General features: G+C 41.2%; 1 protein-coding gene across 2 annotated transcripts in view; it reads left to right on the top strand.

Moving 5' to 3' along the window:
- Window positions 1-15,780, top strand: part of MIPEP (mitochondrial intermediate peptidase) — a 375,213-nt gene that overhangs the window by 87,658 nt on the left and 271,775 nt on the right. For both annotated transcript variants that reach the window (XM_029602546.1, XM_029602547.1), the window contains exon 7: window positions 12,060-12,216. In XM_029602546.1, coding sequence (XP_029458406.1) covers window positions 12,060-12,216 — 157 coding nt within the window. The remainder of the gene's footprint in view (window positions 1-12,059; window positions 12,217-15,780) is intronic.

Genomic DNA, 15,780 nt, shown 5'->3' with positions numbered 1-15,780 from the left:
GTTAAAAACAGGGTAACCGCAGCCCTGCTTTACTGTATCGGCCCGTAGGTTTGGTCTGGCCTGCAAATATTCCTCCCAGGCGGTGGGCGCATTCAATGACAATGGGCTCTCATTCCCCCTTTAGGACCAAAGCTGAAGCCAGCTCTTTTTCTAGCAGTGGTTTTAGCTGCTTTTCCTTGATTGATTCTGGAATGCCCACTACTCTCAAATTGTTTCGCCTGAAATGATTCTTCAAATCATCCAACTTATCCATTTGGTCTGCTAGGAGTTTCTCTAACTTTTGGATTTTTGCTGCGATCGCCAGCGAGTCCTCTGCAATTCCCATCCGGCCCTCAACCGAGTCCATGCGCACTCCAAAGTCAGAAATGGCGGGGTGGAAGGGAAATAGAACCAAAGAGCTAAGAGAAACAGATAAGTATGAGAAAAAAATGTGTGAAGCTTGCTGGGCAGACTGGATGGGCCGTTTGGTGGTCTTCTGCCATCATTTCTATAAATGGACGATTGCACTGCTGTGATTTGTGCCGATATGGCATTCAAACGTGAACTTAAGGCTGATGATATGGCATCGGTAAGGGCAGTAATATTTGCATTCTTACCCTGTAGGCAGAGAATTCTGCTATGCGGCAGCCATTTTGGATTCACTGAGACACAGGTTTTTTCTTTGTTTTTTAGTGAAACAGGCGCTCATAACTTTAGGCAAATAGGTAATAAATCTGTCCATGCACAAATAAAGCTACAATCAGCAATTGGATGAGAAAAGTATGGGATTTACTGACGATGGCACTTGATTTACAGAAGAGGACACCTGGAGCCCTGGATTACATCTCCATCCGGGTTCACTGTGTCACGTGATTTCAAGCTTTGTTAAAGTGAAAAAATGACAGGGTGGAGGGTTTGGATGCAATGGGAGGACTTCAGGCTGAAGAGCCAAGAGGGTCTTCACAAGCTGCAGATGAACTATACAAACTGGTAGACTAATTGATAAAATTATTTTATTACCTCAAACATATTATAAAATACTTTGACTTGCATGTATAAAAGCCGATTTAGAGGGGAATAAAGTGTCAAATTAACATGATTAAAATCTACACGATCTACAAAATCGCTAGAAATAGCATCCAAGCAGTACAGAGAGATTTCCAGACTCTGGGGAAGCAGTTTGGGCACATGGCAAAGAAGTGTTACTTGTTCACGGACAGGGAAGGGAAAAGGCTAAGCTACATAGATAACTTCATAAGAACATAAGATATGCCATACTGGGCTTGTCAAGGGTCCATCAAGCCCACATCCTGTTTCCAACTGTGGCCAATTCCAGTCACAAGTACCCAAACATTAAATAGATCTGAAGCTACTGTTCCTTACTGATTAAAAGCAGTTTATGGATTTTTCCTCTAGGAAAGTATCCAAACCTTTTTTAAACCTAATTACACTAACTGCCATAGTCACATCCCCTGGCAATGAATTCCGGAGCTTAACTATGCGCTGAGTGAAAAAGAACTGTCTTTGATTTGTTTTAAATGAGCTCCTTGCTAACTTCATGGTGTGCCCCCTAGTCCTTGCATTATCTGAGAGAGAGTAAATAACTGATTTACATTAACCTGTTCAAATCCTTTCATGATTTTGTAGACTTCTTATCATATTCCCCCCTCAGTTGTCTCTTCTCTAAACTGAACAGCCCTAACTTCTTTAGCCTTTCCTCATAGGGCAGCTGTTCCATGCCCCTTAACATTTTGGTTGCCCTACTCTTTCTCCAGTGCAACTATATCTTTTTTGAGATGCGGCGACCAGAATTGAAAAGACAACTCAAGGTGCGGTCTCACCATGGAGCGATATAGAAGCATTATGACATCCACTGTTTTATTTGCCATTCCCTTCCTAATAATTCCTAATATTGTTTGCTTTTTGACTGCCACAGCACACTGAACAGACTATTTCAATGTAGTATCTATCCACTGTGACGCCTAGATCTCTTTCCTGGGTAGTAACTTCTAAGGGTAGAACCTAACATTGTGTAACTACAGCAAGTGGTATTTTTCCCTATATGTATCACCTTGCACTTGGCCATATTACATTTCATCTGCCATTTCCAAGCCCAATCTTCTAGTTTTACAAGGTCCTCCTGCAATTTATCACAATCTGCTTGAGATTTAACTATTCTGCATAGTTTTGTCATCCACAAATTTGATCACCTCACTTGTTGTACCTCTTTCCAGATCAGTTATAAATATATTAAAAAGCACCGGTCCAAATACAGATCCTTGAGGCACGCCACTATTTGTTTTTCCACTGAGAAAACAGACCTTTTAATCCTACGCTCTGTTTCCTGTCTTTTAACCAGTTTTCAATCCACATAATGACATCACTTCCTATTCTATGACATTTTCTATGACATCATCAAATTCAGATCCAAATTAAAGACTTGGCTCTTTAAACAGGCCTACCCTGAATAGTCCCTCGCACTTATATTCCTTGCTGCAATAATACTTGACCGGAGCCTATGAATAAAGTTAGGTTACTTTGTTTACCAGGTTTTTGCCACTTGTTACATTTTTATATTGTTTACCTATTTTTTGCACTTGTTTTTGCATTGTTTGCTAGCTCCAATCTATCTCTCTTGTTCCTTCTAGTCCCATACCCTGCACCTGTTTAATGTAATTTCAACCTGCAGTTATTATGTAAACCGGTATGATGTATCTACTAATACCAGTATAAAAAAAGCTATCAATAAATAAATAAATAAATTTTAGATTTCTTCGTAGCCTCTTATGAGGGACTTTGTTGAACACCTTCTGAAAATCCAAATACACCACATCTATCGGTTCACCTTTTACCACATGTTATTTCACCTCTTCAAAAAAATGTAGAAGATTTGTGAGCCAAGACTTCCATGCTGGCTGTGTCCCATTAAACCATGTATATCTAAATTTTTTGTGATTTTTATTCTTTATAACAGTTTGCACGATTTTTCCTGGTACTGAAGTCAGGCTCACATGTCTATAGTTTCCTGAATCGCCCCTGGATCCCTTTTTAAATATCTGTGTTATATTGGCCACCTTCTAGCTTTCAGGTAAAATAGATAATTTTAATGATAGGTTACAAAGTAATTGTAAAAGGTCTGAAATTTCATTTTTGAGTTCTTTCAGAATTGTGGGGTATATACAATCTGGTCCAGGTGATTTACTACTCTTCAGTTTGTCTGGCCTACCACATCTTCCAGGTTCACCATGAATTGGTTCAGTTCATCTAAATAGTCATCTTTGAAAATTGTCTCTGGAATGGGTATCTCCCCAACATCCTCTTCGGTAAACACCGAAGCAAAGAATTAATTTAGTCTTCCACGATGGCCTTATCTTCCCTAAGTGCCCCTTTAACCCCTCGATCATCTAATGGTCCAACAGACTCCCTCGCAGGCTTTCTGCTTTGGATATATTTTTTAAAGTTTTTATTATGAGTTTTTGCATCTATGGCCAACGTCTTTTTTCAAATTCTCTCTTAGCCTGTCTTATCAGTGTCTTGCATTTAACTTGCTAATGCTTATGCTTTATCCTAATTTCTTCTAATGATCCTTCTTCCAATTTTTGAATAAAGATCTTTTGGCTAAAATAGTCTCTCTTACCTCAGTTTTTAGCCATGCTGGCAAATGTTTAACCTTATTTCCACCTTTCTTTATGTGTAGAATACATCTAGACTGCAAGATTTTTTTTTTTTTTAAACAAAGTCCAACCTGTTGTGGACTCTTAACCTTTTTTGCTGCACCTTTCAGTCTTTTTGATAAAATGAAAAAAATAGTTTAAAAAGTTTCCCTTTTGAAAGTTTAGCGCTAGAGCCGTGGATTTACTTACTGTCCCCCTTCCAGACATTAATTCAAATTTGATCATATTGTCACTATTGCCAAGTGGCCCCACCACTCTCCAAAACCTGTTCTCCCCTGAGAATTAGATCTAAAATTGCTCCCTCTCTTGTCATTTCCTTTACTAATTGCTCCATAAAACTGTCATTTATTCCATCCTGGAGCTTTATCTCTCTAGCATTTCCTGATGTTACACCTACCCAGTCAATAGTGGGATAATTGAAATCTCCCATTATTACTGCACTACCAAGTTGCTTTGCTTTCCTAATTTCTCTTAGCATCTCACTGTCTGTCTCATCATTTTGGCCAGGTAAATGATAGTATACTCCTATCGTTATACTCTTCCCCAACACACAAGGGATTTCTACCCATAAAGATTTGATTGTGCATTTAGTCTCTTGCAAGATCTTTATTGTGTTGGACTTTATGCCCTCCCGGACATAAAGCGCCATCCTGCCACCAAGTTGCTCCTCTCTGTCATTGCAATTGGTGTAAAGAAGAAGGATTTGGATATGTTGGGGGCTAGAGCCATGTGTGGAATAATAAAACAGTAAAGATGGCCTATATCTGTCTGTGGTAGGCAAAGTGAAAAATTCAGAGCAAATGTTATCAGGCATTTAAACTACAGGTTGGGGTGGCAGAAGGAAGTCAATGAAATGGGAATGTTGCCCCATCACATCCAATGCATGCAGGAAGTGGGTGGAGAAAAGAGCAAAATTAGTGTTGCGATTGTCACTTCCCGACGGCTTCACTCCGCCTACCTTTCCTGTTTTGCAACTCCTCCTGCTCTCCACGGACGCCTGGCTGCCGTGGCATCCGCCTGCCGTCCTCTCCGGCGTCCACGGACCGACTTGGGTGCTGCCTCCCGCCATGACCTTCAGGTACCTGAGGGCGCGTGCGCCGCGCAGCCCTCATTCTTATTTCCTCATTGGCGCATTCCTCAGGGGCATCCCCCTATGATGATGTCACGCTGCCCGGATATTTAAGCCTACAGTTTGTTGCTAGCCGTTGAGTTAGCAAGGGTAATCTTACGGATGGGATTCGCTTTCCATACCCAACTACTCTGCCTTCCCACTTCCATTGGACTCTTTCTGCTAACGGGGTACTCGCTCCTCGGGGGCCTCTTTGCTTCTTTCAGGTCACTATTAGGTAACCGGTACTCCTCCTCGAGGGCCCATGTTCCCTGATCCGCTGCCTGCATCTATCTCCTCTTCTACTTGGAAGAATTCACTACAGACACTATCAGTGAATACTACTATCATCCACTCCTCAGAGCTGTTTCCCTGGAACCAGGTACTCGCTCCTTGAAGGCCTGCCTCCGTTCCAGCACCAGTGCCATCTCCTACGTGGAACCGCTGTGTGAGTACTTTGCCAACAAGTCTCTCTGCTTCCAGGGATCTGGTACTCGCTCCTCGAGGGCCAGCTCTCCCTGTCTCGGGGCTTCTCCATATTTGGGACTCTGTGAATGTTCTATTGTACTCACTTTCTCAGTTCTCTCCACTACAGCACTGCTACCAGAGGAACCGCTGTTCCAGCGCCCTGGGGAATACTAGCCCAGCCGGGCTACATCTTCTACTCACTACTGCCACCTCTGGTGGCTTCTCAAACTGTCTAAATAAAGAACTATTTGTGTTTGTGTGTCCAGAGCTGAGCCTGTTCTGCAGCCCCTCATAGGACTTCCCCCCCGTGGGCGTGGTCAGCTGCCACAGTGTCCAAGGGTCCACCCAAACCTCACTAACTATAACAATTAGTCTCTTTTCAAGCAGAAAAAAGAAACACTACCCAGGAAGAATAGCAGACTGAAGGAGGAAAACTATGTGCACAAATGCTCGTAATCTGAGTGACAAGGTTCCAGATATGCAGGCCCTAATGATGGAGGCAGACTTAGAAAATTGTTGCAATTATAGAGACGTTCAGCGAGCCTAATGAATGGGATACAGCCATCCTGGGCTATAAACTATTGACGAAGGATGGAGAGGAGTAGTTTTTTTTAATGTCAGAAATGATATCCTGGTAACAGAAATGCAAGGAGTGTGGGGAAAGGAAGAAGTGCTGTGGGCTGTCTTGGAAAAAGATGATGGCACTTCCATTTACACTGGTGTGGTCTACAGGCCTCTGAACCAGACAGAAGAACTGGACAGAGATCTGGCTGAAAACATCCAAAAGATGGGAAGGAAGGGTGAAGGGTTGATTGTTGTAGATTTTAATCTACCAAATGTGGACTGGAGTATCCCTGCTGCAGAATTTATAAAAAATAGAGAGATTGTAGATGGCTTTCAAAGTGTTCTGCTTAGACAAATGGTAATGGTAATGGAATGGTAAAGGTAGAAGCGATATTAGACTTGGTGCTCACAAATCGAGAGAGTACTGTATCTCTAATGTCGGGATAGGAGCCCATCTGAGCACCAGTGACCTCAGATGGTATGTTTGATATAGCAACAAAGACAGAGAAGTTACATGAAGATCAAAGTCCTAGACTTCAAAAACACAAACTTTGTTGAAATAGGGAAGCACTTTAAGGAAGAACTAGAAGACTGAGTGGAACATCAGTGGACCAAATTAAAAAGAGCTACAAATATTTATGTAAGAAAAGTGAATACAAGTTAAAAAAAAAAAACAACCAGATAGTAAAAAGATTAGCATTCAAAAAGTACAAAGGAAATGAACAAGAGGAACACAAGGGAGAATATCTGGTGAAGTTGAAAGAGATAAGGAAAAAAATCCAAGGTGGCAAAAGCTTGAGTGTTTGTTTGTTTATTTATTTATTTATTATTTTTATATACCGATATTCGATCTGAGATATCACATCGGTTTACATTCAGGTACTGCAGGTAGAAAAAAAGCCCAAAATAATAAAGAGGTGATAAAACATTTTTCAGAAAGATCAGAGAAAGATGGAAGACTATAGGTGATATTATAAGATTGAAAGGAGACATAGGGTCATTGTGTGGAGAAAGATGAGGTCACAGCAGAAATATTAAATCAGTACTTCAGCTTGATGTTCACAAAATACCTTGGAGAACAGCCATCGGTAGTAGACGAGCACAGTTGGGAATGGAGTAGATACAAACTCATTTATAGAAAAGATTGTTTGGGTGGAACTAGCAAAACTGAAAGTGGGCAAGGTCATGGGGCCTGATGAAATACATCTCAGGATGCTAAGGGAACTCGAAGGTTCTGGCAGGTCCACTGAAAGACTTGCTCATTAAATCCTTAGAAACAGGAGTAGTACTGCAAGATTTAAGGAGGACGGTAGTGGACCAGCTTCACAAAAGTGGGAGTAGAGAGGATGCAGGAAACTGCAGGCTGGTAAGACTTATCTCTGTGATGGGAAAATTTAATGGAAACACTGCTGAAGGAAAGGATAGTGAACTATCTACAATCTAATGGGTTGCAAGATCCGAGGCAACATGGTTTTACCAGAGGAAGGTCATATCAAATGAATTTGATTTTTTTGATTGGAAAACTAGAGAATTGGATCAAAGAAGAGCCCTTGATGTGATTTATCTGGATTTCAGCAAGAGGAGAGAAGAGTGATAAGTGGAATGCCTTAAAGATCAGTTCTGGGTCTGGTTTTGTTCAGCATCTTTGTGAGCGACAGTGGAAGGGTTATAAGGAAAGGTTTATCTTTGTGCGGATGACACAAAGATCTGCAACAGAATGGACACACCTGAAGGAGTGGAGAGAATGAAAAATGATCCAAGAAAGCTTGAGGAATGATCAAAGGTTTGGCAGCTAAGATTTAATGCCAAGAAATACAAAGTCATTCATCTGGAGTACAGAAATCCAAAAGAGCTATATGTGATAGGGGGTGAGAGATTGATATGCATGGACAGGGAAAGAGACCTCTGGGTGATAGTGTTGGATGATCTGAAAGTGGCAAAGCAATGTGATAAGGTGGTGGCTAAGGGTAGAAGAATGCTGAGCTGCATTGAAAGAGACATAACCAGCAGGAAAAAGGAGGTGATATTGCCCCTGTACAGGTCATTGGTTAGGTCTCGCCTGGAGCACTTTGTTCAGTTCAGAGACCGTATTTTAAAAAGGATAGAGACAGGATTGAAGCGGTCCAAAGATAGGTAACCAAAATGGTGTGGTGTCTACTTCAAAAGACATATGAGATGAGACTGAAGGACCTAAATATGTATGCCCTGGAGGAGAGAAAGGATAGGGGGGGGATATGATATAGACATTCTAGTATTTGATGATTAATGCATGGGAATCTAGCCTTTTTCAATGGAAAGAAAGATGTAGAACTAGGGGTCATAATATGAAGGTTCAAGGGGAGTAGACTCAGGAACAACATCAGGAAATATTTCTTCATAGAAAGGATGGTGGATGCATGGAATGCCCTCCCAGAAGAGGTAGTTAAGATGAGAACTGTAATGGAATTCAAAAGAGCTTTGGATAAACACAGAGGATCCCTACTGGCTAAAGGATGAAAATGAAGATGAGGGGTAACCTGCATGGAACGGCAGTTGCTACATTAAACAGAATAAAAATAAATAAAAGAATGAATAAATAAAACTTGCTGGGCAGACTGGATGTCCCACTTGGGTCTTTTTCTACCATCATTTTCTATATTATTATGTATCTTTTTCAAAATTGGAAGTACAAATACGTGGATATGTGATTGGCACACATTTAATAGGCTAGTTTCCAACTTATTTACTAAGTATTACCTTTCCCACTACCTAGATGGACAAATTTGAACTTGTTTAGATAAGTAGTGGCATTTATCTGGCTATATTGTGTTTTATTCAGCCTATGTAGTGGGCTACTTGATCATCAAAGTAGTATTTGTGCCGCTACTTAGCTGGATAGATCACTATTTATCTGGATAAGTTCGAACTTGTGCGGCTCGTGGTTTTTACATATGCAAGCATTTATGCATGCATATGTATTCGTATTTTATATCCTGCGCATATCTTTTCTTCACAGGTTATAAAATACAGTAGCAACTTTACGTCCACCCATATACATGCGTAAATAGGCGTACGCGAGCAGTTTTGAAAGTTATCCTCCCTGTTTTTGTAATTCTGACTTTGTTTCCGTTTTATTAATTCCTGCCCTTTTTAATATGGGTTCTCGGATTTTTATTAAATATTACACAGAAACATAAAGTCGGCAAATAGAGGCCATAAAGCCCGTCTCCTCTCTTACTGCTTACCACAGTCTCTAATTGATCCTTGGCATTTCCTTTCTTTTTTCCACTTCCTGATATTGCCTGAATGTACTGTTTAAACCATTTTTATGCTTAGTTTGTACTTCCAGTTTGGCACATATCCAGTGTCCGTTTGCCAGTAATAGCTTTTATAACAATCTGGCTGCCGGTTTTGTCGTTAAGTCGACACACGACTGCTGAGCTTTCAAATGCTTTCTTTACATTGCTTACCGATGCTCTTGTTAGTCTCCCATTTTCTTAAGCAATTGTACTGCTCAGTGAATGCCAGACAGCATTCTTTGAGGGTTTTAAGGTAGTCACCAAATATGACATTGACAAACCCAAGGTACTACGAAAACTAGGATACCATACTGCTCATTCACTAAGGCTTTTCTCCCATTGTTTTGTTCATGAAGAAAAATAGCTTTGACAGTGAGACTCAGAGTGGTATTGCATGTGCTGATCACATCCAGCCCTCCTGATAGCAGTGATGTAAGAATTCTTTTGATGTAGCCAGTCTGTGACACGTCAGGTGACTGGTACCATGAAGTGTTGAACATTTCGAGGGAGAGAGCCCTCGATATGTGGGGATATCGTTAGTCTTGACAGACAGATTGTAGGGTAGGTATATTTTCTCAAAGGTAAAGTAATCTTTTATCTATTTAACTTAACGTGTTTTAGCATATATTTACACATTCAGATTTTCCCAAGAGTGAAAAGGTGAAGTTTTTTTTTTTTTAAACTGTCTAGATGAAGTTAATAAAGCTTTATTAGAATTGCTGGAAAGCAAAATGAGCAACATCCTAGTCATCTGAACAATCTGTAGACATTACCAAGGTCCATTAGTGAGAAGGGGACACTCACTGACAAGAAAATACTCTTGATTTATGTGGCTTGGTATCCTACCACTGATGACTACCTTCACATTGAAGAAACATTTTTTTGGGTGGTGGTGACAATTGATGCTATTTTGACATATTCTGTGGTACATATTACTTTAAAATTTAAACATCAGCCATATCCCTCTAGGACCTGAAGTTGTATACTGCACCACTTTAATACCTTTCTCTGTTGCAAGTGCTATACAAGATTGGAAAAGGAGCACACAAGCCGCCTTTTAATAATAATCTGCAGAGGTTAACCCTTTCTCTTGACAGCAATCCCTCTAAAACTAGTCAGCTGGCTACATCATGCTGGAATCTACTGACTTGAATTTTTATGATTTCCATGGCCACTTTGCTAATGGGTTATTGTTGCAGGAGATCATACACTGGTTTGTTGCGCTTAGGAGAAATTAAAAGCAAACCAAAAAAAAAAAAGCAGAATTCTGTGTTTCTCTTGGTGCTTGTGGGTTTCGTCTGTTCTGTTCTCTGTGAGACGGTCCTTTTTATAAAACAATTGAACAATCAGGTCCCACAAAGTTCCTGTAGTGCATCACTGCTCAAGTCCCTAGATTTCCAGATTAGTCCTGTTTTGTAGCTGGAAAGCTCACAAGGTATTTTCTGTTCCTTTTTGCACTTCTCACCTCCAGCAGGAGTCTTCCCACAGCCCTGGATATGAAAATGAAATGGGTTAGTAAAGCTCTTTTATGGTCACTGGCTAACTGATCCCTCCTGCAACAGTAGGTCTGAAGCGGTTTTTCCACTGCAATGTTTAATCTCCTCCAACCTTTCTGTAAACCGAGATTGCTTCTTCACAGGGTAAAAATTACTGTGACATCTCTGGATTTTCATTTAGAAACCACACAGTCTTTTGGCCTCTCTTTCTCCACAGTTTTAAATTGGGCCTAGCAGTGACTTGGAGCCACTTGCCCTTTGGAGCAGATGTTATAGGAGAATTTTAGCAGATGATGTTGCTATTTAATAGCAGGCTAGTGATGCTTGAATGCACACCACAGGCGAGATGATTTTGTTCATATTCGGCAATAAATAGTTGTGCGTGTAGCAGAGGAAAAATGACTCAAAACAAAACCTAATGCCTCCAAAGTGCAGTGTGTTGCAGCTTAGTTGACTTCCAGTGATTGTTAAATGTTTCCGTACAAGTTTGTACTTAATCAGCTCTAAACAAATGTAAACCAGCTGCTCTTTAAAAAAAAAAAAAAAAAAAAAAAAAAAAAAAGGGACGTAGAAGACCCACAGTGACCACAGCAATTGTTATTCTGCTCGAGTGGTCAGGCTAACGCACAAATAAGGCCAAACTTTTCCATGCCGTCAAGTTGACCCCACCGACTGACGTCATTAATTTTACAGCAGTGCAGATTTGTTAACCAACATGAAAGGAAGCAAAATGATACTTAAATAACAGGTTATGTAGAGAACCCAGAGCTGTTTACCCATTCTGTAAGTTGGCTGGAGGAGTCCAATATGGGTGTGAAACCGAAAAATGTTTTATTTTTTTTGTGTTTTCATTTAGTGCCCACTAAATCTCATTTATTGTGCACTAACCTGAACAAAACAAATCAAACGAATGCTTGTCCCTAGAATCCATTAGACTTCTGCTGGCATTGCATTGGATCCCAATCATGGCCTCCTTGTTAACTAAAAACCTGTTACTTGTTGTTTTGTTGTGTCTTTTCTGTCTTGACTAGATTGTAAGCTCTAAGGCATAGAGGCGGTCTCTTATGTGTGGCAGTAGAATTCTGCATATATTTTGTGTGCACTAAACAAACAATAATAATAATAATTGTATGATGTACTGATCTCCTTGCATACATTAACTTAGTCAAGCCTAAGCAGCTACTGTCGTCACTAATTGGCTCAAGGGAACAGGAAAATTCTTATGGCTGAGGTAATAAAAACAGAACCCGATTCAGACTGTTTACCTTGTATGTAGATGTACTTTGGACAATTTAGCCTTTTCCAGTACAGCCTACTCAGCTAACGATACCATTTTGATATGTATGACCCCACTCAATACATTGGTGGCTTATGATCAAGAGTTTGAATATGGCTCCAATTGTTTTGATTTACAAATGGTGCTAGAGTCTTTTTCCCCCCCTTGGATGGGTAATGTAATCTTAAGTAAGGCTTTGTTTCCTTATGAACTTAGGTGCGAGAGGCAGCATACAGGATTTTTCTGTACCCGAATGCACCCCAGCTTCACTGTTTAGAGGCATTACTTGCCAGCAGAAATCTTCTGGCTCAGCTGGTTGGATATCCTACCTTTGCCCACAGGGCATTGAAAGGAACAATGGCAAAAACTCCAGGTATGATGAATGTGATGCTATGGAGCCCAGTATGCTGATAATAGTATGCTTTAACATGCACTTCATGATGAATCTTATTTTTATGTACAGTTGTTTTTGTTACACTTCAAAATCTATTGATGTAAAGAAATTAGGTAGTCCATAACTGAATAAATATCCATTAATATTTTATTCCTCTTCAGTCAGACTAGTTCAGGTGAATGGGTTATGCCCATTCACCTGATGGAGATAGATTCCTGTTTGCTGATGTCACCCCATATATGCATCCGTGCTGATCTTAGCCTGCCAGCATTCTGTCTCCCGCAGATGGTAGGTGAACATCCCGTGCTGTGGACTTTGAGTTGAACAGGAAAATACAGTTAGCGGGCAGCACCTGAGATGAACGTTCCTCTCTCTCCCTAAGCTGGGCATCGTCTGGGAACAGAAGGATTATTGCTGGACAGCTCCTGAGTTGAAAACTTCGGCTCTCTCCCTCAGTTAAGCAGAGCCTGGGCCTAGGGTGGGGCTCCTGCTGGATCTCCCAGCTGTCCTCCCCCACAAAAAAGAGCATGTAAGGAGCAGTCCTTGTTTTATTCGTAGATTTTAAGAAAAAGAGAAGTGCAGTGACAGGAAAGTAGACAGAGCACAGGTGTTTTCAGCCAGTGGCTTATAGGATCTAGTCCTTGGAGCTCCAGGGAAGGCTCGGGTGAGTCTGAATGGCGCTTTTTACTAATTTTGGTTGCAGCATTGAGTGAGTCAAGGCCGCTTTTTGCAGGGTGTGAGAAGTCCGTGCTCTGCAGTTCCAAGGGGAATCAGAGGCAGCAAGTTGGAGGTCCATTTTTCGCTTCGTGGAGCATGTATGGGAAGGAGAGGAGTGCCACAGAGTGATTCCAAGGCTTCAGGAGAGGATCCCTGTTGGCTGTTATCCAGGCAGTCTGTTTCCAGCTGGGGTCAGAAGGAGCAGCCATTTTGTGTGCGAAGGGGGGGGGGTGGGGGGAGGTTGAGAGGGAGCCAGGGCCGCCTCTATTCAGTCCTGCGGATCTAGAAACTGGTGATCAGTTTTTTTTTTTTGTTTTTTGTTTTGTTTTTTTTTTTTAAATGGGCAGCTTATTGGGCATGTTCTTAGGTTCCTTTTTCCTTTCTAAGAGCCTTTTCATTGACTTATATGGTTTTATGAATTGCATGCATGAGGCCTTTTGCTTGAGATAGCAGTTCGTTCCCAAGGTCCATTCCAAATTTCTTGCTTCTCCTTGGAAGAAAGGGTTCTGGTGGGGATTTCTCTGGATCCCCTCCTGGAGTCATAGAAGGCTCAGGAATGAGGCATATAAGAGCATAAGAATTGGCATACTGGGTTAGACCGAAGGTCCATCAAGCAACTGCGACCAATCCAGGTCACAAGTATTTGGCAGGATCCTAAACAGTAGATAGATCTCATAATGCTAATGTCCAGGGTTAAGTAGTGACCTTCCTCAAGTTTTTGTGGTTAACAAACTATTAAGAGTAATATGTTCTTATTTTTTATTTCTCTAAGAGCAGGTTTGCGCAGGAGAACTTGTCTGAGAAAAGACTGTTCTGATAGGGAAAATGGCTTAACACAGCTGAGAGAATTTATGTGGGGGTCCTAGCAGATGGGGGCCCCTTGGTCTTAGTCCTCTTTCGTCTAAGGCAGTTATGGATCTGGTTGTTCTTGTGGGTGTTCTAGACAGTAATGTTGAGGGAGCTCATATGTTGGCTGAATGAGTCTGTCACTTATATCAGGAGAGATAAAATGGAGAATCTCTAAAGGGGATCGCTTGATTTCTGTTTCCTAGCGAGCTGTGATTCCCTTGGCTGGAGTGTAGGACATAAATGTAAACAGGCTAAAGGTTTGAACCACCCTTCCCACAGGACTTGTCTGCTGCTAGTATAGCACGTGACATAGTGACTTGCAGCAGGATCTGTTTTCATTTGATGTGGTGCTTTCCTGGTATTTCTAGGGCAACTGATAATTTAGTTTAAAGACCTTGTCGCTGCTAATCATAGCCATAGGAAAAAAAATGGAAGTTGGTACGGCTATGCTATGCCTCTTCCATATGGAAGAGTTTAGGAGTCTGCATCCTTTTCTTTCCTTGTTCCTGCAGACATATTGTATATTGTGGACTTTGGGGAAGTTGATATGCCTATGCTATGCCAGATCCATAAGGAGGAGTTTGCTTTCTTAAATTCCTAGTTCCTGTGTACATTGCATATTGCAAAAAGTCAGAGAGAAGCCTTCCAGTTTAAAAAAGAGAGAGAAAAAATAAATATGTATTTTTCTTTGGGAAATAACTCCTGAGGTGAAAGACCGGTTCTCCTTCCCTCAGTTAAGCAGGGTCTTTCTGTAGCAAGTAGTTAAAGTTTGCTATACTGGGCAATGTACCTCTCGAGGCATCCAAAGACTTTTTTTCTCTCTTTGAGGATTCTGTTCTCCAGGCTGGAGATAAGTGGGCAACTGTCCAAGCCTTATTGGATGGCTCTGATGTGGATGCAGGCCAAATGGGCACTAGGTCAGTGTTCCTTCCTGGGTGAATTCACAAGAAAGCGGGTGCCGTCCTCCCTGTTTCCGGATATAAATCAGCTGCGTCATGTTGGGGTATTGAGTTCTGACCGCCTTAGATATTTTGATGGCTTATCGTCATATACCTGTAAAGTGGGATTATTACGGCTTCTTTCATTTTTGTTGTATTGGGAAGTTTTGTATTTTTTTTCCAGGTGAGCCTACCCAATGTATTTGCCATGGCTTCTAGGGCCTCTTCTAAGGAGATGATTCTGATGGCGACACAACATGGAAAACTCTTTTGGTGCATCCTTATCTGGATATTGGCCTATTAAGGGCAAAGACAGTATAGAAGCCATGTACTGGGTAGTTCAATCCTTTTCCAGGGAGTGATCTGGATAATCATATTTTCCAAGATTGATAAGACTTTTTTTAGATCCTGGAGGGCCCAGGAGCCTTTTTCTGTCTCAGACAGACTGTGTTACTCTCAGACCACGGTGCTAGTTCTGGTACCATGGGAGATGGCATTCTTGGATTTCTTCAAGGCATTTTTCTGAATGGAAACCTTAATCTCTAATTACTCCATGTGTCTTTTGGTGCTAGAAACAATCAGGATATTGTTGCAACAGTAGCTTATTCCAGAAGTTGGGATTTAGGAATGGATCTTGAACCCAGTATGGTGAGCTGGTGAGCCTGTGGTCTGGGGTAGGTCAGAGATAGTGATTGCAGGATGGTGCACATTAGTTCCATCAGTCATTTGGAGGCCTGAGCAATTCATGTGATCTTCTGCATTACACCTCTGATAACAGGCCAAGTGGCCAGATTACTCTCCAAAAATGCATCCATGGAGCATATGTGTACCTTTAGGGTGGCACTTAAAGTTCTGAATTATCTCAAGGAATGGCTTGCTGCTCTATTGGGCAGCGCAGAATCTGGGAGAGTTTATAGTTTTTTAAAATATCAGATGTGAACTGAGTTCAAACATATTTTCTCAGATGCGATGTCCACTCTGGAATGTGTTTTTCTGTATTAGGCAATTTTGGTCAAATAATAGCCAGGTGTCGTGTGCT

This window comes from Rhinatrema bivittatum, chromosome 5, assembly GCF_901001135.1.
Source record: "Rhinatrema bivittatum chromosome 5, aRhiBiv1.1, whole genome shotgun sequence".
NCBI lineage: Eukaryota > Metazoa > Chordata > Amphibia > Gymnophiona > Rhinatrematidae > Rhinatrema > Rhinatrema bivittatum.
This window is presented reverse-complemented; position numbering and strand designations above follow the sequence as displayed.